At 38.4% G+C, this 21,237-nt stretch overlaps 1 protein-coding gene and 1 long non-coding RNA gene across 5 annotated transcripts in view; one reads left to right on the forward strand and one right to left on the reverse strand.

Annotated features, from left to right (window-relative positions):
* Positions 1–21,237, reverse strand: part of aqr (aquarius intron-binding spliceosomal factor) — an 88,372-nt gene that overhangs the window by 50,536 nt on the left and 16,599 nt on the right. For all 4 annotated transcript variants that reach the window (XM_063050677.1, XM_063050687.1, XM_063050696.1 and 1 more), the window contains 13 exons: positions 17,402–17,470; positions 17,088–17,188; positions 16,757–16,833; positions 11,999–12,063; positions 10,662–10,778; positions 7,506–7,619; positions 5,791–5,894; positions 4,607–4,709; positions 4,403–4,523; positions 4,068–4,209; positions 2,094–2,272; positions 1,531–1,698; positions 851–1,020 (listed from right to left, as the gene is read on the reverse strand). In XM_063050677.1, the coding sequence (XP_062906747.1) occupies positions 851–1,020; positions 1,531–1,698; positions 2,094–2,272; positions 4,068–4,209; positions 4,403–4,523; positions 4,607–4,709; positions 5,791–5,894; positions 7,506–7,619; positions 10,662–10,778; positions 11,999–12,063; positions 16,757–16,833; positions 17,088–17,188; positions 17,402–17,470 (1,530 nt within the window). The remainder of the gene's footprint in view (positions 1–850; positions 1,021–1,530; positions 1,699–2,093; positions 2,273–4,067; positions 4,210–4,402; positions 4,524–4,606; positions 4,710–5,790; positions 5,895–7,505; positions 7,620–10,661; positions 10,779–11,998; positions 12,064–16,756; positions 16,834–17,087; positions 17,189–17,401; positions 17,471–21,237) is intronic.
* On the forward strand, positions 4,978–12,254 carry LOC134347990 (uncharacterized). Its single transcript, XR_010018313.1, has 3 exons — positions 4,978–5,143; positions 10,374–10,462; positions 12,152–12,254. It is a non-coding gene; the product is annotated as an uncharacterized LOC134347990 (long non-coding RNA).

Below are 21,237 nucleotides of genomic sequence, written 5' to 3' on the forward strand. Positions count from 1 at the left end.
ATGCTCTAAGTGTGATCTTTGCAGGATGCCCGCTCCATTTGAAGACAATTTCACATACTGTGGACTGACGAATACGCAGGTCTTGAAAAATGCTTTTGTAGCCTTTTCCAGCTTCATGCATCTCTACAGTTCTTCTGAGGTCCTCTGAAAGTTGTTTTGATCAAAGTATGGTGCACATCGAGATCTTTCTTGAGAAGCGCAGTTTCTGTCAGTAACCTGACTTTGTGTGTCTCTCTTTTAAAGAGCAGGACACCTCTACAACCCACACCTCCAATCGCAACTCTTTGAACATCTGACTACAAATAGCTTTTGTAGAAAGCATTACTCCAAAGGTTCATATACCTTTTTCGAACCTAGACTGATTGTTTAAATGGTGTACTCAGTATTGACGAGAAGTAGTACAATTGTTCGTGCGTTATTAGTTTAGGCAGATTGTGGTTGTCTATTACTGTGACTTAGATGAAGATCAGACCACATTTTATGTAATTATTACAGAAAACCAGGTAATTGCAAAGGGTTCATAAACTTTTTCTTGCAACTATGTGTTCTCTATAAAATGTGTAAATTAGCCAAGTTTTGAAGACAATGATGGCTTTAATGATTGTAGTATTCTCTGTCCAATTTTTTAAACTGAATTCAATGTCAAATGGTAAAACTGAATTTAATTCTCAGAATTTCTTTCTGTAATATTCTTCCTGCTTAGAAAGAGTGTGAAATTTGAATTTTCTTTCACGTAACCTTGGAAGCAGAAACCATCATCATGATATAATTTTTTAATTTGCTTAATTGTTCTAAAGCTCTTCGTCTGTGCTATAGAATATTAGATTTTGACAGATTCAACTAAACTCACCTTAAAGTTATTTTCTTTAGGTTTTCTTCTCATGATAATGTTGAAGGTTTCATAAACATCTTCTGCCCCATTCTGAACTGAAAAAGTCATATCCTGCTGATATTGGTTGGGATCCAGCCATACTCTGTAGGTTCGTGAATCTCCCTTCAGCTTTGGTTTAGGTTCAGGACCTGTGACAAAAAGTAATAATCCGAGTTACATTGGAAACATAAAAATATATTCGAGGTATGAAAAATATATTTATCCATTCAACTGGATAACAACAAATTCAATACATCTTCTGAGCATCTTAATGTGCTTTACACAAGTATTGTGCTTTTACAGTATAGCCACTCTGCTCTTATTATTAAGGTAGGCACGGTCACCACTTTTGTGAAGAAAATTTCAACAAAAAGGGTGATCCTTCAGTCATATCAGAAATGTTATTGAAGACTTCAAATAGAATCTAATCAGAAAGACAGCACCTCCACACAGTAGCATTCCCTCGGAAGTGAAATATTAAAATAAATTCTCCACTACAGTCCTAGACTGAGGTTTGAACTGGGATCCTTTGCTTCCAAGGTGAGGGCACTGCCAACTGAAATAAAACAGTGTGAAGCATGCTACACTACATACATGCTGGAAAGGCTCATTTTAAAAATATCCCATGCTGTTCTGCAAACAAAAGCACAAAACTGTACCTTCTTCAATGACCCGCCCTTTCTCATCCAGCATGCCTTGAATTTCACAACCACGCACATACACGAGTCCAGTTTGCTCGACAAATGGTTGTTTTCGGTCAAATTTTGTGCCATAAGCCAAGACTGGGCGGACAGTTATAAGGAAACAGACATCATGTTTGCGAAGAGCTGCAGTTTGAAAAATACAACACATAAATCCAGAAATAAAGAAAAAGCATATTACGTGGCGCTTTGATTCCTCAAACACAGTCACCACATCTGCCTAAAGATTTACTCAGTTTACCATGTTTTATTAATATGTGCTAACCCAAAAACAATTCAGAAATTTATCAATAAACACATCAGTAATTAGTCTTTGCTCCATTCAGCAAAACCAAAATTCAGATTCATTCATTCTCTTAACTTCCTCTGAGTAATTTACTGTTTATTAAAAAAAGTGTCTGGAATTGCCTTCTGATTCATGATTTCTATCCCATTTTAATCTGGGAATACTTGTACACATCCTATGCAAAACAGGAAACAATATTCCATATATCTGCTGGAAAATAAGTCCTTGGAATTACCTTCCCATTCCTCTTTGATTTCATATCGAACATTCAAGTTGATGGTTACATCTGCCCGGACTCTGGCCGGCCAGTTCTCACCGATATTGGGTTTCGACACTTCTACAATGGAGAATGTGACAATAGGTTGTGCCATTCGAGCCCAGCCACCAAAGACAACACCTCCATACTCTCCTTGCCTGCAATATTAATAAACATATTCAGATACTAAGTTTAGGCCAGGGACTGAAACATTCTCATAGAATATTTTAGATGTTTTAAAATTCCAACAAAATGCTGGAAGAACCCGGCAGGCCAGGCAGCATCTATGGAAAAAAGTAAACAGTCGATGTTTCGGGCCGAGCCCCTTCATCAGGACTCTTAGGTGCCGCTGGCCTGCTGAGTTCCTCCACTATTTTGTACGTGTTGCTTGGATTTTCAGCATCTACAGATTCTCTCTTGTTTGTTTAAAATTACAAATTGCTTTTCATCAGTGGACACCAAATTAAGGTAAATAAGTTATTCTGATCCACATGTTAAATTGTGTAAAAGTATATATTAAAATTTAATGAAAGAAGTGAAAGATTTGAACTCATTTTTTAACATTGTATTCCCAGGACTGGCATCAAGATGTTTTTGAAAAAATAATACATTTCAGTGGGAGTTGCTAGTTTAAATAGGCTATAAATACTGGAAGAACATAGAACATTATACCACAGGAAAGTAGGCAGTCGATGGAGCAAAACTGCAATCAGATGGATGGGCTGAGTGTGTCTATTTAATGCAAGAAGTATCAGGGTGATGAACTTTGAGCATGGATCAATACATAGAACTATGATACCATGGCCATTTCAGAGACTTGGCTGTTACAAGGGCAGTAATGACTGCTGGATGATCTGGGGTTTAGATGTTTCAAAGGGGACAGGAAGGGCAGTAAAAGAGGTGAGGGATAGTGTCACAGCTACAGGAGAGAAGACATTGTGGAGAGATCATCCACTGAGTCAGTGTGGGTGAAAGTTAGAAAAATGAAGACAGCAATCACTCTATTGGGAGTTTTCTATGGACCCCCACCTCCCCCAACAGCAACAGAGACATTGAGGAACAGAGCGGGAAGCAGATTTTTGGAAAGGTGAAAAAAAATAACAAGGTAGCTATCATGATGCCTTGAAGCGAAGAGCAGTGGTAGGGAAAAAAAACTTGAATTTATCAGATAAAAAAATGTCAAATTAGTAAAATATTAATTATTAATTAAATTAATTTTGCACAAGGCTCATGAGTACAGAGAAAATGCAGACTTCTGCTTAAGCTCAAAAGTGAAACTGCTCTTATTTTGACTCTGAGGTAAACTGTGCAGTTCAATCCCATCTACTGCATGTAACTTCCTTCCATTATGAAGTGAAGTCAGCAATGTAGCGTCATCAACTATAGAACAGACTGAGAGGTGCAATTCCCAGCCCTTGTGGAGTAGACTGGGCAGCAAAACTTGCTCACACTACAGAATGGACTAGATTCTACAACTGCTTCTGAGGAAAGGACCACACATCCCATCTATCACAGTGAATAATGGGAATTAAAATTACTCCTACCATGGAGGGGACTAAGCAGTGTATCTAACACTAATGCAAAGCAGCAATGTGATTCTGACCCACTGTGGTTCAGACTTGTCTGGGTAACTCCCAAATTATTGTAGAACTGTATAGGGTAGAGTAACATGAACACTTATCTGCACTGTGGTGTGGGGTGAGTAATGTAACACCTGTGAGCTGTGGGAACCGTTAATGAGGGAACCATTCCCTCTGTATAACAGTTAGCTATTTTACAAATATTAATTTGGCAGCTTCAGCAGATATACAAGCATACTTAAAAGGGAAAGCAATCTGAAGAATTCAGATAAAATGTTTTCAACCAGTCTTAATAGTTTACAGCAGATCCAACAACTGTCAAAAACTGACTTGGAGGGAAAATGCATTTAAACACAGGCATATTAATACCCACCATGGTTTAAGTCTGCTAATTGCATCCTCGACATCCTGCCTAATTTCATATGTAGATTCCAAACGGAAGAGATTAAAATTCCTCAGCAGATAGTCATGTAGAGTCAAGAACTGTAAATTCAGCTTCGGTAATGCAAGGCAGCCTGGCATAACAGAAACATATGGTCAAATCAGATCAGATTAGTTTGTCATATACACTAGGGTACAATGAAATTCTTTGCTTGTGTGAAGCTCAGAGAGTAATATTTTTCCTGTAGGACATGGGTTTTCAACCTAAGTGGAACCCAGCAGTGAATAAGAAATAAAAAAACTCCACAAGCGCATGATTCATCATACCTTCACCAGAGTAATATTCTGTTGGAACAATATTTTCATCCCAAATAATTTTTTCTGTGGGATAAAGGGGCATTTCATTTAATTGTTGGATTTGAGATGTTCGCCGTTCATGTCGGGACACCTATTAAAAAGAAACAACTTTAAGTGAACAATTTCCTGCATTTAAATCATGTTGATTAATATTCTCATCACTGAAATACTGACCAACATCTCCAAGAGAAAATCCTTTTCATAACATGTATCCACTTCCTCAGGCAGGGTTGGCAAAAGACAAAGGTATGATGCCACTCTGTGGAGTGTGTTGGGACTGTAATTGGGAAACAAGAATAATGTATTTTATATCCATGTAGATATGTTCACACAAGCTATGTTTGCAGAAGAATAAAACATACAAAAAAGAATGAAGTTGACACTAGTTAACCCAGAAATATCAGCTAAAATGGGCAGAGATCACAACGTGGAACTTTGCTTTCAGAGAGAGCAGGGGAAGGTGGTGAGGGGAAAGAGCAGGAAATGGGTGACAGATAATATGCTGCTTTTCCAGCTTACTTTGTGCCTTGTTCTAACAGTGCAGTGGACTACAGACAGATCGATCAGAATGGGATGGAGGAAGTGACTGGCAACTGGAGGCTCCTGCAGAACAAATGCATGTGAACCACATATCTCGTGAAGAGGAGATCACCTAATGGAGTATTATACAGTATACAGTACACTAGATTAGAAGTGCAAGCAAATCTTATGGTAAGGATATTGGTTCTCTGGATAATGGGAAAGGACATGCAAAGAACAGATATGGATCTCTTGCAATTGTATGGAAAAATCGCACAAGACCTGGAATGGTTGGAGGGGATAGAAGAGTTACCCATGGAATTGTAAAGGAAATGCTGGATGAGAAGGAAAGAAGTATATTATGGGTGAATCTTGTTGGATCTGTCAGAAATGACTAAAGATGATTGGTTGAGTGCTGAAACTGATGGTGTGGAAAGTGAGGATCCAGGGAACACTGTTCTTGCTTCATGTAGGAGTGGGGATGAGAACAGATGCTCTGGATAAAAGACATGTTCGAAAGCTCTGTTGACTATTGATAAGAGTGGAAATCATGGTCTAGAAAGAGGCTTGGTGGGCCTGATCTGGTGTTCACTTCCTACACTCAACATTTCATGGATTTTCATGTCCCTTTGTGTTCTCTCCAAATGTGTTTGTTGAATTATCAACCAGATGAATACATCAACAGCTTATCACCATGTCAATTCTGGCCTTACCCAAATAGATCCTATCCATTCAACAGTTAAATCTATTTTTGTATTTTAAATGCTATTCAATATCATTTGAACTCAAAGTTGTGCAGAAGCAGTTGCAGACAATTCAAGAATTTAAAAATCACCTACCTAAGTGACCCAAATTGCCTCACAAGAGATTCTCGAGTATCAACTGCTGCCACGTTAGACAAAGCAAAATCATGTAGTTCTGGAAAATGAGCAAACGCTGCCCTCTGCAATGTAAAAGAGTAAATTTCTTCAGACATAGCAATCACTTCAATCTCATACTAGATGTCATGTATATATGGTGAAAGGGGATACTGTAAATTGAAACGAGATGTGTAGTGGAGAAAAATATGATAGAGGTGTTTAAGAGGCTCTTAAGATAGGCACATGAATGTGCAGAAGATAAAGGAAGGAAGGAACGGTTAAGTTTAGTTAGACGTTTAATTACTAGTTGGTTTGCATAAGTCTCTACAATGCTTATTTTCATTGACACAGAGAAAGTGATGTCACAACCATCAGGAAATGCAAGCACTCATATTTAATGCATTTAAGAAAATAACTTCCTGAAAATCGAATGCATACTGCAGATATAAATCCCCAAGATATAATATAAATTAAAACAAAATAAGCTTTAAAAAAATTAATTATTTTAAGCATGTATGTAGCACAGTAGGTATTGTTGCTGTCAAAACACTAATTTGAACCTGAGCTCGGATCTTGCCTATTGTTTTTTAAGGTGTAATTTGAATTGGTTTATTGTTTTCAAATGTACTGAGATACAATGAACAGCTTGCCCTGCATACTGTTAATATAGATCAAGTCACTACACAGCGCATGGAGATAGAACAAAGTAAGACAATAACAGAATGCAGAATAAAGTAAAACAGCTACAGAAGTGAAGTACAGGTGAACGATAAGGTGCAAGATCATTACATGCAAGTCCCCTCTAATTTGTAATGACCAGAGTGCACAAAAAACTTGTGAAGCACTTTTTGCCCAGTGACAACAACATGTGCACACTGAATTTTATATACAGAGGTATTCATTTTAATAGCTAGCAAAACACTGGCAATAAGAACTTTAATCTCCTCTGGCTTTGACTGTTTTCGCTCTCATTCATCTGCACTCTCACAAAACACATGCAGCAGACCTGTAGCGGGTAATGAAGGATTTTGCACACTGTCCATATGTAACTTGCCTGCTTTAAAAAGTCAAGTTTCCAAATATCATTCCACTTCTTCCCACTTGCAAATTCTCCAGCCACTTTTGCATTGCAACAATACACACAGATAACACCAGTTTCTGTATTGTACATAAATATTTTTCGTAGCTGCACATTCCTAGCCTCATGAGCTTTTGTTATAGCAGTTTCTACTGTTTCAGTAAGCCATTCCACTTTAAACCAACGTAGAAAGAACCACTAACCACACGGGTAACACTTGGGTTTTCTGGTTTCTTTCCACTGTAAATTCCCATTGGCGGAGATGGGCGCTGGAAGATTGAGGGAACTCATGTATGTGAGGGAGAATAGGTCTTATGGAATGGAATGAAGAATAGATTTCAGGGAAAAGTAGTGGGTTGTAATAAGTGAGGGTGCTTCAAGATCTGGCATAGAGCTACTGGTTCCCTCTGCATCAATGACCTTCTTCTTTATCATATGAAAATATAATATGACAAATAATTCCAGTGTATTTTTCTTGCCAGCAAAGTTGAAATTCTGACACACAGTCAAGTACTTTAATCTCTATATAAAAGCAGAGATTGATGTTAACCCCTTATCATGAAGTTATCCACATCTGGAAATGAAGACATCCCTAAAAAAAGCTTTTGTTTCATACCTGAAGAGAAGTTATGCGATCATAATGTATTGTAGTCATTTCATTCTCTGTCAGAGCATTTCCAGTCTGATCATTTATTTCAAAGCCAGTATAAAACTTCAACATATCTAACAACTACAAAAAAGAAAATAAATACTAATGAGTCAAAGACAATGCAATGTTCTGATACATCCAAAACCCTATCTCAAAGAGTTTAAATTCAGTGAGAAATTTGTTTTGTGGACAATGTAAATTAGATCTAAGAATAATGAGTGACATGCGTCAATCCAAGAATAATATGAATAAAATCAACACATTAGAAATCTTTAGTGTATAGATGCCCGGAAGTAATGCAATAAAGATATGGTAAAATTGACAGAAAGTACATAACCAAACACAAAATTTTACAGTCAGTGATATTCTACTCCTCTGCAAGGTCTACTTTGCTATTTGTTTGAATGTATATTGACTGCATCTGAAAATTTCAAACTTTTCAGTTGTAATCAATGAACTTCGTTTTTTTTATTTCAACTTCATTGACTTCTGTATAAAAATCAAAACTCTCAAGCATTGATTTAATAAGGAGGACTGAGTATTTATAATGTATCAAGTCATAAATCTTGATTAAAAAGTTATAGAGCATGAGAAACTAAGTTTATAATCACATGGTTTCATTTGCTGAGAACCATTTAAAAACTGATAGCACACACAAAGTGCTGATTCAATCTTGATAAATGGTCTCAGTTCAAAACTTTTGACTGTTCAATCATTTCCAGAGATGCTGCCAGACCTGCTGAGATTCTCCAGCATTTTGTATGTGCTCTGGATTTCCAGCATCCGCAGACTGTCTTGTGTTTATGAAAACTGATGCTTTTCTAAAATGGGCCTTCCTAAAGATCCTTTTATCTTTAGCTTTTCTGTATGATTTATTAGAATAGGTGGTGACCTTGCTAACCTGTTGCCGAATGCCACACATCCAAGGTTGAAAAATACCTCTATTCTTTCATTGTTATGCTGAATCTACTGCCTAAATTCACAAGGATCCCTATATTGAAAGGGAGAGATAGAGAGAAATGGAGAGAGAGATAGATGGAGGGGGGGGGAGAGAGAGAGAGAGACAGACAGAGATAGAGAGAGAGAGCTAGAGAGAGAGAGAGACAGACAGACAGACAGACAGACACTGAGCTGCCCTTGTTTGTATCAATGAACTGACAGCTAATCTTCCAGCAGAATTCTGTGCACAGGATCTGCAAAGAACACACTGGATCAGGGCAGAACCAACCAGTACTTTAACACAGCAAAGGATCCTTTAATTTTTTTAACCACTTTTCTTGTCTATAATGTGGTATTATTAAATTACACGTGAACCAAATTATATTCAAAATGTTATGAAGCCAAATCTCCTTTTAAGACAGACTGCTACTTTGAAATACTTAAACAAGATTGAGTATCTAAGGAAATCATTTTACATTTTGAAATTTTGGGTTGTTTTCCTTCAATTTAGATACGAACATATTCTTTAAATGAAATGTCATTCATTCTCAGCTGATATAGTGTAAAGATATATTATACTAGCTGACCATTCCACCCATGTAAAATTGGAACCACTGGCTATCTAAACAAGCACAGAACATCCATCATAATATACAGCCTTAAAGGCCTGGCATGTCCCTCGCTTCTCTAACAAAATTAGGCCGAATGATTATTCCAAGTTTAAAGAGGAATGCAGAAGGGCATGAGGAACAGGAATCAAAAATAGCACTAGACATAGCTACCAGGAAAATGCCAACCTAAAAGGTGCAACATGGGACTACAAGAATGCTAAACAGAATAAACTAGTTGCAACAGACAAGGGTTCAGTGATCCCATAATCAACAGAATCAGAAATATTATCACTGACATACATATGAACTTCGTTATTTTTTGGCAACAGTACAGTGCAAAGACATAAAATTACTATAAATCACGAATTATTGGTATTAGCTTATTATTGTCACGTGCCAAGGTACAGTGAAAAGCCTGAATTGCACATTGGTCATATAGGTCAAATTACTACATAATGCACTGTAGAACAAGACAAAATAATAACAATGCACGATAAAGTGTAAAAGCTACAGAGATGGTGCTAGTAAAAAAAAACAAAGTGCAAGATAATAATGAGGTAGATTGTGAGGATAAGGGTCCATTCTATTGTATAAGAGGAACATTCAACAATCTGATAGTAGCAAGATAGTAGGGGTCAAAATAAGTAGTGTAAAAGGTAAAAAAATAGAGCCGATCAAATATTTGCTGTTATTCCATATTTGGCTATGAATGGCAGATTTGTTTTTAATTCATATTTTATTTATACATACTTCAGCTTGTGTGTGTCATCAAGGCGATTTCAAAAGATATATCTTTGATATTGTAACTCTCCGAGTTGCAATTTCAAAGGACATTTAAGTATCAACCACATTGGTAGTCATATACAGTATAAGCCAGACTTGGTAGGATGACAAATTTAGTTCCACCCCACAGCAATGTGTTTTTATGACAATCCTGTATTTCTGAGGCATATCTTTACAAACATACACTAATATGAATTGGTGTATCAATGCATATCTTTAGGAAAATACTCCAATATTTGGTGCTATATCACATGCAGAAGAAGATGGTTATGACTGTTGGTCAATCATCCAAGCCTCAGGACAGTATTCCAGATGTTCCTGAGGTTGGAAAATTGATTCAGTTACTTCTTCAATGACAATACTTTGAGTCATATATGTCAGAAATTGTCATTTTTTCTCTACATTGAAGTTTACTTAATTAGTTGATTTAATTTCCCTAGCTGCCAAATCGGATTTCAAAATAAGCTTCAACATACTGGACTACATCTTTTTCTTTCCAAAGGATTTTGCGATGAGAGGCTACAATTCCACACAATCTTCTTCAGTCACGAGGACCAGGCAGACATGTGCGTCACTGCTAATGTCCAAAAGGTGAGTAAAAGTTACTATTACCATCCAACATTTTAGTTGATCGTGAAAACTCAATCTGCGGTCATGCCACAACCTCAATTTTCCTACATGCATCCCCTTTTCTTCCAGGATTTCAGGAGGTTTATTAGGAGATTTTCACCATACTGTTTCCTTCTACAATGAGTGAAAGTGATTGCATCTGTTTGTTGCCACCTCTCACCTGACTGAAAAGTCGTCCTTCCTTTTCTCTCTGAACGAGGTTTGATAGATAGCAGTGAGTAACTAAATGAGAATCATCCAGAACTGTGCTGAACCAACGCCGAGTTGGGAGCAGTGCCTTAAAAAAATACAAATGGTGCAAATTAAAAGGATCTTACTGCATTTCAATCATCCATAATAGGATCCTATTTTGTAATTTCAAACTGAAGCATCTATTCCTAAGCAAATTTAATGAAATACTCTGGTCATTGTCACTTTCATTTATAAAATGTTTTTGTTTGTGGAATGTGGACATTGCTCGCATTGTCCATACAAATGCACTTGAAGTAAAAGGACTGCAAAAAGCCAACCGTACTAGTGTAGTTAAATAAAACTAATCTTTTTTTAAAAAGATTTTTAAATATTTAGTGGATCTGCAGTCACACAAGCCAGACTGTGCAGTAATGCTTGATCTCTATCCTTGAGGACATTATTCAACCAGAGGGATTTTTAATTACAATCCAGTAGTTCCATTGTTATAATTATGGAGACTATTATCTACAATTCAAAATTCAGTTAATTACTTGATTTTAAATACCCCAAGTAACAATATCAGATATGAACTTGCATCAGTAGTCTGGAGCTCACATTGCCTGTTCAGCAAATTAAAAACAATATTCATGTCGGCAAAATTAAAGAACTGATTACTGACTTCAGGAAGGGAAAAGAGGGCAAAGATGCACCGGATTACACTGGGGGATTAGTGGTGGAGAGGGTTAGAATCTTTAAATTCCTGAGTGTTAACATATTGGATGACCTAATGTGAGTGCAGAACATAGTAGCAATCACAAGTGCACCAGAGGTTAAGTTTGTCACTGAACACTAGTCAGCCAGCTTACGTTGTGACCACAGAACCCAAAAGAAAATTGAGCAAACAGTTTCTCCTTGTACAGACTCCGTCCTTGGAAGGTGTCACAAACTTCTACGGATGTATTTATTGTTGAAAATATCCTGACTGGTTGCAACATAGTCTGGTACAACACATCAAATGCACAAGAATATAAGATGCTGCAGAGGGTGGCTCAATACATCATGAACACATCCCTCCCCACCATTGCTACTATCGATAGGAGGTGTTACCTCATGAAGCCAATATCTATCATCAAAGGTGCCATGAGCCTGTGATGTTGCTACAAGTAAGCTTTTCATTGCACCTGTACATATACCTATGTAACTGTGCATATGATAATAAACTTCAACGTTGACTTTCATACCACATCTGAATACCATTTTTTGATTTGTTAATCACCCATTTTAGAATTTATATGCACATACATAATGGGGAAAAAATCGACTTACCTCCAAATCTATCATAAGTTCAACAAATCTCTCACAATGATGAACCATATCCATGCTGACTGGCCCTATGTACAAAGTGAAAAATATCTGAATATAATCACGTAAAATATAGATCAACGTAAATCAGTTCATATTTTCTTACTTTCCTCACAGTGGAAGATCGCAAGAATGACTATTTCCCCAGGAAAACAATTGCGAACATGGACACTCGGGGGGGAGATGGGAAAAAGGAACATGAATGAAAAATGAAAATCACAAAATGAAAAATGCAATACTCAAGATCTTCAACTGAGATTAGCTTCAGAAAATGATTGATAACAATTGAGAGTCATGAGATCAAATCAGTTTCAATAAAAGCTCCCTCACAAATAACTAATCTTTAAAAGTGTGATGCACAGAAGTGAAACAGATCTGAGTTATTGATCTCTCATACCTGAAAACGTGAAAGATAAAAATAAAGGGTTGTTGAGCTTGGACAATAAGCAGTTGGAATATCATGTGACATTCTAGACATCTACTGTAGGAAGGATATCACAGCCATGTAAACACAACAGTGAACATTCACTAAAATAAATGTAGGAATGAGATATTCCAGTCCTGAAATGCAAGGAAACTACCCATTGCCATTGGAAACAAGAAGCTCAGCAATGGAATCAAAAGGAAGTTTCAAATTGATTATAAAGGACACTTCAGAGTGGGCATAAAGCAGCACTTGTGACCAGCTGCAGAATCAGAGTTATTATGCTTAGTGCCTTTCACCAGTTGATATCTGAGGCACATGATAATACCACTACCTGTGAAGCAGGGGAGAGAGAAAAGAGATTCCAGTCGATAGTTGCAGTTGAGGAACTGGTACTGCAGAGGTTATTGTGAATAAAAAGGATTCAACACTTTTTGTTAATTTTAGTTCTAAGACCAATACAAAAACACCATCCTCCAATTTATTAAGCTAAGCTGCACATGATCTAAATTTGTATGGCATAATTTTATATTTTTAATATCAGGATTTCAGAAAAATTTAAAAGCCATTGAAAAAGAACGAAAAAATTTAAGCTAAAAATTTCAAAATTGCAACACACGAATACACTGAAAAACAAAAAAAAAGTTTCCAATACACAAAAGAACCTCATTCTGTACTGAATTATCAGGCCAGAACTTACTACTAGATTTGCTGCTGACATACATCTCAAGTGTGGACTTAAAGCCATAAGATATAGAAGCAGAATTAGGCCATTTGGCCCTCTGAGTCTGCTCTGCTATTTTGGCATGGCTGATCCAATTTTCCTCTCAGCAGCAATCTCCTGCCTTCTCTCAATATCCCTTCATGTCCTGACCAATCAAGAATCTATCAACCTCTGCCTTAAATATACATAAACACTTGGCCTTCACAACTGCCTGAGGGAAAGAATTCCACAGATTCACTGCTCTCTGGCTGAAGAAATTCCTCATCATTATGCTAAAAGGACACCCCTCTATTCTGAGGCTGTGTCCTCTGGTCTAAGATTCTCCCACTCTAGGAAACATCCTCCCACATCCACGCTATCACGCCTTTCACCATTCAAAATGCTGCTGGAACGCAGCAGGCCAGGCAGCACCTATAGGAAGAAGTGCAATCTATAGATGCTTCTTCCTATAGATGCTGCTTGGCCCGCTGCATTCACCAGCATTTTGTGTGTGTTGCTTGAACTTCCAGCATCTGCAGATTTCCTCGTGTTTGCCTTTCACCATTCAATAGGTTTCAATGAGACCACCCCTCATTCTTCTGAATTCCAGTGAATACAGGCCCAGAGCCATCAAACACACTTCATATGACAGCCATTCAATCCTGGAATCATTTTCTTGAACCTCCTTTGAACCCTCTCCAGTTTCAGCACATCCCCTCTAAGATAAGGGGGCCAAAACTACGCATAATACTCCAAGTGAGACATTACCAGGGCTTTATAAATTCTCAACATTACTTCCTTGCTTTTATATTCTGTCCTCTTGAAATGAATGCTAACATCGCATTTGCCTTCCTCACCACAGACTCAACCTGCAAATTAACCTTTATGGAATGCTGCAAAAGGACTCCAAAGTCCCTTTGCACCTCAGTTTTTTTTGTATTTTCTCTCCATTTAGAAAATAGTCAATCTTTTCGTTTTTTTACCAAAGTGGATGACCATAACTTCCCGACACCATATTCCATCTGCCATTTCTTTACCCATTCTCCTAATCTGTCTAAGTCCCTCTGTAGCCTCTCTACTTCCTCAAAACTACCTGCCCCACCTCCTGTCTTCATATCATCTGCAAACTTTGCAACAATGCCATCAATTCCATCATCCAAATCATTGACATACAATGTAAAAAGAACAGGTTCCAACACAGACACTTGTGTCACACCACTAGTCACCGGCACCCAACCGGAAAAGAGTCCCTTTATTCCCAGTCTTTGCCTCCTGCCAATCACCCACTGCTTTATCCATACTAGAATCTTTCCTGTAATATCATGGGCTCTTAGCTTGCTAAGCAGCCTCATATGTGGCAGCTTGTCAAAGGCCTTATGAAAATCCAAGTACACAACATCAACCAATTCTCATTTGTCTATCCTGCTTGTTATTTCTTCAAAGAATTCCAATAGATTTGTCAGGTAAGATTTTCCCTTAAGGAAAGCATACTGACTAGGGCCTATTTTACCATGTGCCTCAAAGTACCCTGAGCCCTCATCCTTAATAATCGACTCCAATATCTTCCCGACCACTGACGTCAGACTACCTGGCCTATAATATCCTTTCTTCTGCCTCTCTCCCTTTTGTGGAATGACATCTGCAAGTTTATAGGTCTGGAACCATTCCAAAATCTAGTGATTCTTGAAAGATTATTACTAATGCCTCCACGATCTCTTGAGTCACCACTTTCAGAACCCTGGGGTGTACACCATCTGGTCCAGGTGAGTTACCTACCTTCGGACCTTCCAGTTATGGTAACTTCACACACTTCATGATCCCTGACACCTGGAACTTCCACCATAGTGGTACAGTCTTCCACAGTGAAGACTGATGTAAAATACTTATTCAGTTTGTCTGCCATTTTCGTGTCTCCCATTACCTACTCTCCAGTATTGTTTTTCAGTGGTCCAATATCCACTCTCACCTCTCTTTTATATTTTATGTATCTGAAGAAACTTTTGGTATCCTCTTTATCATTGGCTAGCTGACTTTCATATTCCATCTTTACCTTCTTAATAAGTTTTTTTAGTTACCCTCTACTGGTTTTTAAAAGCTTCCCAATCTTCTAACTTCCTACTAATTCTTGCTCTATTATATGCCCTCTCTTTGGCTTTTATGTTGGCTAGACTTCTCTTGTTAGCCACGGTCATGTCATCTTGCCTTTAGGATACGTCTTCCTCCTTGGGATGTGTATATCCTGCACCATCTGAATGGCTTCCATAAATTTCAGCCATTGCTGCTCTGCCATCATCCCTGCTAGTGTTCTTTTCCAATCATTTCTGGCCAAGTCCTCTCTCATGCCTCTGTAATTCCGTTTACTCCACAGTAATACTGATACATCTGGCTTTAGCTTCTCCTTCACAAATTTCAGGGAGAGTTCCATCATATTATGATCACTTTCCCCTAAGGGTTAAGACCTTAAGCTCTCAAGTTTTCCTATCCACCCGTGTTGAACTGCTGCCCTAAAAAGCATGGATTCATGAGTGGGTGAGGGAAAAAAAACACGCCCATCTCACAATGTAGCAGGGAAGAAACCATCAACTGACAAAGCCATCACCCCAGGATCAGATAGCTCCCTAGAGAGTTGGGGATAGTGGGAGAGTCTAGGACCTGAGGGCACAGCCTCAGAATAGAAGGATGTCCCTTTAGAACAGAGGTGAGAAGGAATTTCTTTAGCCAGAGGGTAAACAATCAATGGAATTCATCGTAACAACAGACTGTTGAGGGGACCAACAGATGTTGATAGGTTCTTGATTAGTAAGAGTGCCGAAGACTACAGAGACAAAGTAGGAGAATGGGGCTGAGCAGGATAATAAATCCGTCACGATGAAGTGGTGGAGGAGATGAGATGGACTGAATGGCCTAACTCTGCTCTTATGCCTTATGGTCTCTCAAAGATTTTAAATGCTTCTAAACGTCCCTGCTAATCAGAAAAAAATTTAAAGCTATTAAAAAAAATAAAGTATGAAAAATAAATACGGTAAATATTTAAAAACAGCAGCACATAAATTCACTTAAAAGCAAAGAGACTTAATTCACTAGTAATTTTTTAAAACAGTAAATCTTCTGATGTTTCCTGCAACTATTCCTTTTCATTCACATCAATAGGTATGCTGCTTAGCGTGGGCCAGCTCTAACTTTGCTCAGGTTCAGTTGGAAGATCTCACAGTCTGTCAGCTGGGGAAATGTAGCAAGGTATCTGAATCAAGAGTACAGCCTGGAAATTTCATACTGTCTGCTGTGTTTCTCAGCAAGCTTCATCAATTACTCTTTATCCAAAAGACTAAGTTACAGGAAACCCCATTAACAAGATAAAACTGATGTATCAGATGTACATATCAGATATAAACAGTTTGATACACTGTCATGATCCCACCATTATGCTACCAGCAGCTGATTTCATCATGATTGATTGTCAATATGAACTGTACCCCAGATTTCAGCACTTCCTCACCAAAATCACGTGCAACACGTTTTCAACAATGAAAATTACACTTCGTGCATTTGATTAACAATTAAAAGAAAAAGAAAACAAAAGTGCATAAACAATTACCTGTAAGAGGAATACATTTTAAAACTTGAAGGAATTTGCTGATCAGACAAGACAGGAATCGTTTTTCTTGCTCTGCCCTTTTGGTTAAGAAACAAATGTTGGTATACTTGTGGTCCTGCAAATCATTACTTCACAGGTTTTAAAAACAAATCTTTCTCTTGCTTCAAAAACTTGAAAGCAAACTCAAGTTTAGTGAAGAAAATGAAATGCAAAAATGTAATATACACATTTATATTGCGAAATTTGAAGTAGCATACATGTATAATGGTTATTGAGATCCCAAAAATTATAGAATATAAGCAAGCCAATTACTGGTGATTACAACACATACTGTTCTGCAGCGTTTTCATCCATTTTCTCTTCCTTTTTCTTGATCATGTTCCAGAATTTCTTCAGCTTTGGTGTCTTCTTCAACTCGTGTTCAAGGCGTGACTGGTAACAAAATAGATTAAATGTTAGTAATATCCTGGGAAGGAATCTTCTTCTAGACCAACATTTTATAAATGCACCCATAATTACAGCAAAGATATAACCATTTTTGAAAATATTGAAAATATTTGTTGAGGGATGAAATGCAGTACAATTGCTCAACAAATATGCTTATCATGACTACTTTCAGAGACTTCGAATGGCCTTCGAACTTACCGAGAGTAAACAGATCCACATTGGGAGAGAGATAAGACGTTGCACCTGCTCTCGAATTAGATCCACTTCCTAATAGAAGATAACAACATTATCCTTAGGCTGAAATCATACTCACAACATGACGGACACTGATTGAAACAATGCTGCACTGATAATTTAATTGGAGAGTAATCATTAAGTCTGATACATTATTATGATTCCTACCTGCCAAAAATACTGTGAAATAAGAACAGGAAATGACTTGTGCAAAGGTAGATGCAATATGCAGAGACTGTGAGGGCAGATAGGCAGAAATACAGTAGTTGGATGGGTTGAAAGGTGTGGAGGTCCTTAATTGATAATTTACTTAATGAATACTTTGAGAAGGGATTTTGACAATTGCAAGGTCCAAGTAAAATAAGTTAAATGTGCTGAAGTATGTCAAGGTTAAGAAAGAGGCACTGTTGGAGCTTTCAAAAAGCATTAGGATAGAAGGGTCTTTAGGTCCAGACAGGATATACTCCAAATTACCACAGTGAGCAAATAAAGAGATGGCTGGGGCAGTGACAACAATCTTTCCCTCCTGCATGGCCAGAGCAGTAGTGCCAGAGAATTAGAGGATACGGCAAATGTTGTTCTGTTATTCAATAAAGGCAATAGGGATAATCCTGAGAATCTTATGTCACTGGTGAGCAAATTAATGGAGAGGATTCTTAGCGACAGGAATTACAAGCATTTGGAGAAGCATAGTATTGTTATGGATAACCAGCCAGCTTTGTGAGGAGCAGCCCATGCCTTATGACCCTGATTAAATTTTTGATTTGATGGAGTGGTTGATGTGGTGTATATGAATTTTAGCAAGGCATTTGACAAGGTTCCCCATGGTAGGCGCATCCAAAAAGTCATGAGTCATGGGATCTATGGAAACTTGGCTGCATGAATTCAGAACTGGCTTGTCCACAGGAGGCAGAGGGTGATGGTTGATGGAGTGTATTGTCTGGAGGTGGGGGACCAATGATGTTTCACAGGGATCTGTTCTGGGAACCCAACTGTTTGTGATTTTTATAAATGACTTGGATGAGTAAGTAAAAGGGTGCAAGATTGCAGATGACACGAAGGTTGGTGGTGGTGTTGATAGTGTAGATTAGTGGTCACCAACCTTTTTAAGCCCATGATCCCCTACCTCGGCCTTAGTGAAAGGTAAGATCTACGTACTAAATGGTTTAGAGAAAGCAGCTCAGATTGTACTTCCAACTTGAGGCCTTTTATTTGGGCTAATTGTATTTGAATTACATAAAATGCTTTTGTCAAACTTTCAAATTAATTAAACCAAGAAAACACTGTAACTAGCATATCAAACAGGTCATAGCTGTCTTTCTTTAAGAATATTACAATACTTCATACCTTTAATTCTAAGTTTCATTATTTAATTTTATTTCAACACAAAAAATAAATGAATAAAAATTGGCTGTGCACTCAGTGTGATGATTAGGCTGAATTCTTTCTGCTAGTTCCCTGAAATTTGGTTCATAACTACAGCCAGTCTTAGACAGTCTGTAAGGTGTCTGTCAGTAAGACAGCTCCTGTACTTAGATTTAATAATTTTCATCTGTGAAAATGTAATAGGGTGCCGTGCACAATCCTGATTTGATGGAGACAGACGTGAGAGCACGGAGGAACATCTGCTGAAACTTCCGAAATGCCTGCTTCGCTGCCACTGCTACTGTGTGATCCTGAATCTCGGGAGGGGAAGGCCCCGAGTCCTCGGCTTTGCTTGTTGCTCGGCAGCCGGGGCAGGGTCAAAGCGCTCGGCAGAGATGGTGGTCGGTGCTTGGTGTCGGAGGCTCGAAGTTTTCGGACGGACTCAGAGTTGGCTGTGGTCGGGTGCTTCCAGGGTGCTGCATCGGCAAGTTGGCAGCGCTGAAGGTTCATTGCAGGGAGAGTTTCTCCCTTCTACCGTCTGCGTGAGATGATGGGCTATCAGGATTTGAGATTTTTTTTTACCATGCCCATGGTCTGCTCTTTATCAAATTACGGTATTGCTTTGCACTGGTGTAACTATATGTCATAATTATGTGGTTTTTGTCAGTTTTAGTCTTGGTCTGTCCTGTGTTTCTGTGATATCATACTGGAGGAACACTGTATCATTTCTTAAGGTATGCATTTCTAAATGACAATAAACGAGGAGGACTGAGTGTCCTTATAATCTAATCTAATCTAATAAATTGACCCGAAGTAGGCACTGAATTTTAGTGCACATGTGGTGAGATGAGGAAACTTCTCCCTGCTGACAAGCCTCCAGAAGTCACCGTCCCCTGATCTTGCTTTAAGCTTGATGTCATTTTGCAAATCAATTATTTCTATTTCAATATCACTTGGCGCACCAAATACTTGCTGGAATTTGGCTGCTATCTGTTCTATATCGATCGGCAGAAATGGGTTTGAAATAAATGCAGCAATATCTTTCATGACGTTTAACTCCCCAAAGCGCCGATTGAACTCTATTGCCAGTTTGTCTAGGTAAGCACAGTACTGCTCAGGGCCATAAGCATTTTTTTTCTTGATGGCCTGTAACATTTTTTCCAAGTTGGGAGAGTGTGTCAGCCTCCCGTTCTTTAAATTTGAAACCCAAACACCGAGCTTGGCCTTAAATGCATTTACTGTGCATATCATGTGGGGCAGGTGTCGGTCTTTTCCCATGAGCTCGTTGTTAAGTGTGTTTAATTTAGCCGTTAGGTCTGTCAGAAACCCTAAATCCAGTAGCCACGCATCATCTGACAGTTCCTCGTGCTCCTTGTTTCTTAGCGACAGGGAAGTCTTTATCTCAGGCAGCAAGTCAACAAATCCTTGCAGCACTTTGCCACGACTCAACCACTGAACATCAGCATGAAGAATTATGTCTCTGTAAGCGGCATCGAGCTCATCCAATAACGCCTTGAATAAGTAGTGCTGAAGTGCTTTTGCTCGAATCAAGTTTATCAGTTTGACCACCAGTTTCATTACATGAGAAAAGTCCATGACCTTCCCATCCAAGGCCTGCTGATGAATCACACAGTGATAATCCAGGAAGTCGGGAAAATCAGGGTCATTACAGCACAGTGCTATGAAACCAACGTGCACACCATGCATTGCTGGGGCCCCATCAGTAGTAATTGCCACCAGTTTATGTCATGTTAACAGACATATTTTTTAAACTCATTGTAAATATCCTCACCTCTAGTTCTCTCCTTTAAGTGCCAAAAGAGTGAGGAATTCCTCCTTAGTTGTAAAATCCTGGGAAGCCATTCTGACAAATACAACAAGCTGAACTGTTTGCATTAGGATTCATCAAACTGTAGTGAAAAATATTCACAGAGTGACAAGTCCTTTAACACTTGTCGATCCACGTCCTCTGACAGAGACTCTACCCTCCTTGTCACTGTTGCAGGGCCAAGCGGTATATTATGTATATGTTGTGATGTTGTTTTTGTTTTTAAAGTCATTAAAAACAGTCTCTGTGGTAATGGCCGTTGCTTCCTTGAATAAATCGCCATCTGTAAAAGGCTTTTTGTGTTTAGCCAAAAGGTGACTTACACAAAATGATGCTTCAATAGCAGCCTTATTTTGAGCAGCATGCTTTGTGAAAAACGATTGCTGGGCCTTCAACCCAGATTTCAGCTCCTCAACCTTCCTGGCACGGATTGCGCTCTTTGGGGCGGGGGGGGGTAGGTGTTTTAAAATTTCTGGTGGTTGGTGTTGTGGTGCCGCTCCAGATTCCCTCTTTCAGTCAGTGCTTGTGTTTGGTGGCACAACATACGTACACACTTGTCTTTCACCAAGGTAAACAGAAATTCCTCTTTCCACTGTGGATGGAACTT

The sequence above is a fragment of the Mobula hypostoma genome, chromosome 1 (assembly GCF_963921235.1).
Source record: "Mobula hypostoma chromosome 1, sMobHyp1.1, whole genome shotgun sequence".
NCBI classification, from domain to species: Eukaryota; Metazoa; Chordata; class Chondrichthyes; order Myliobatiformes; family Myliobatidae; genus Mobula; species Mobula hypostoma.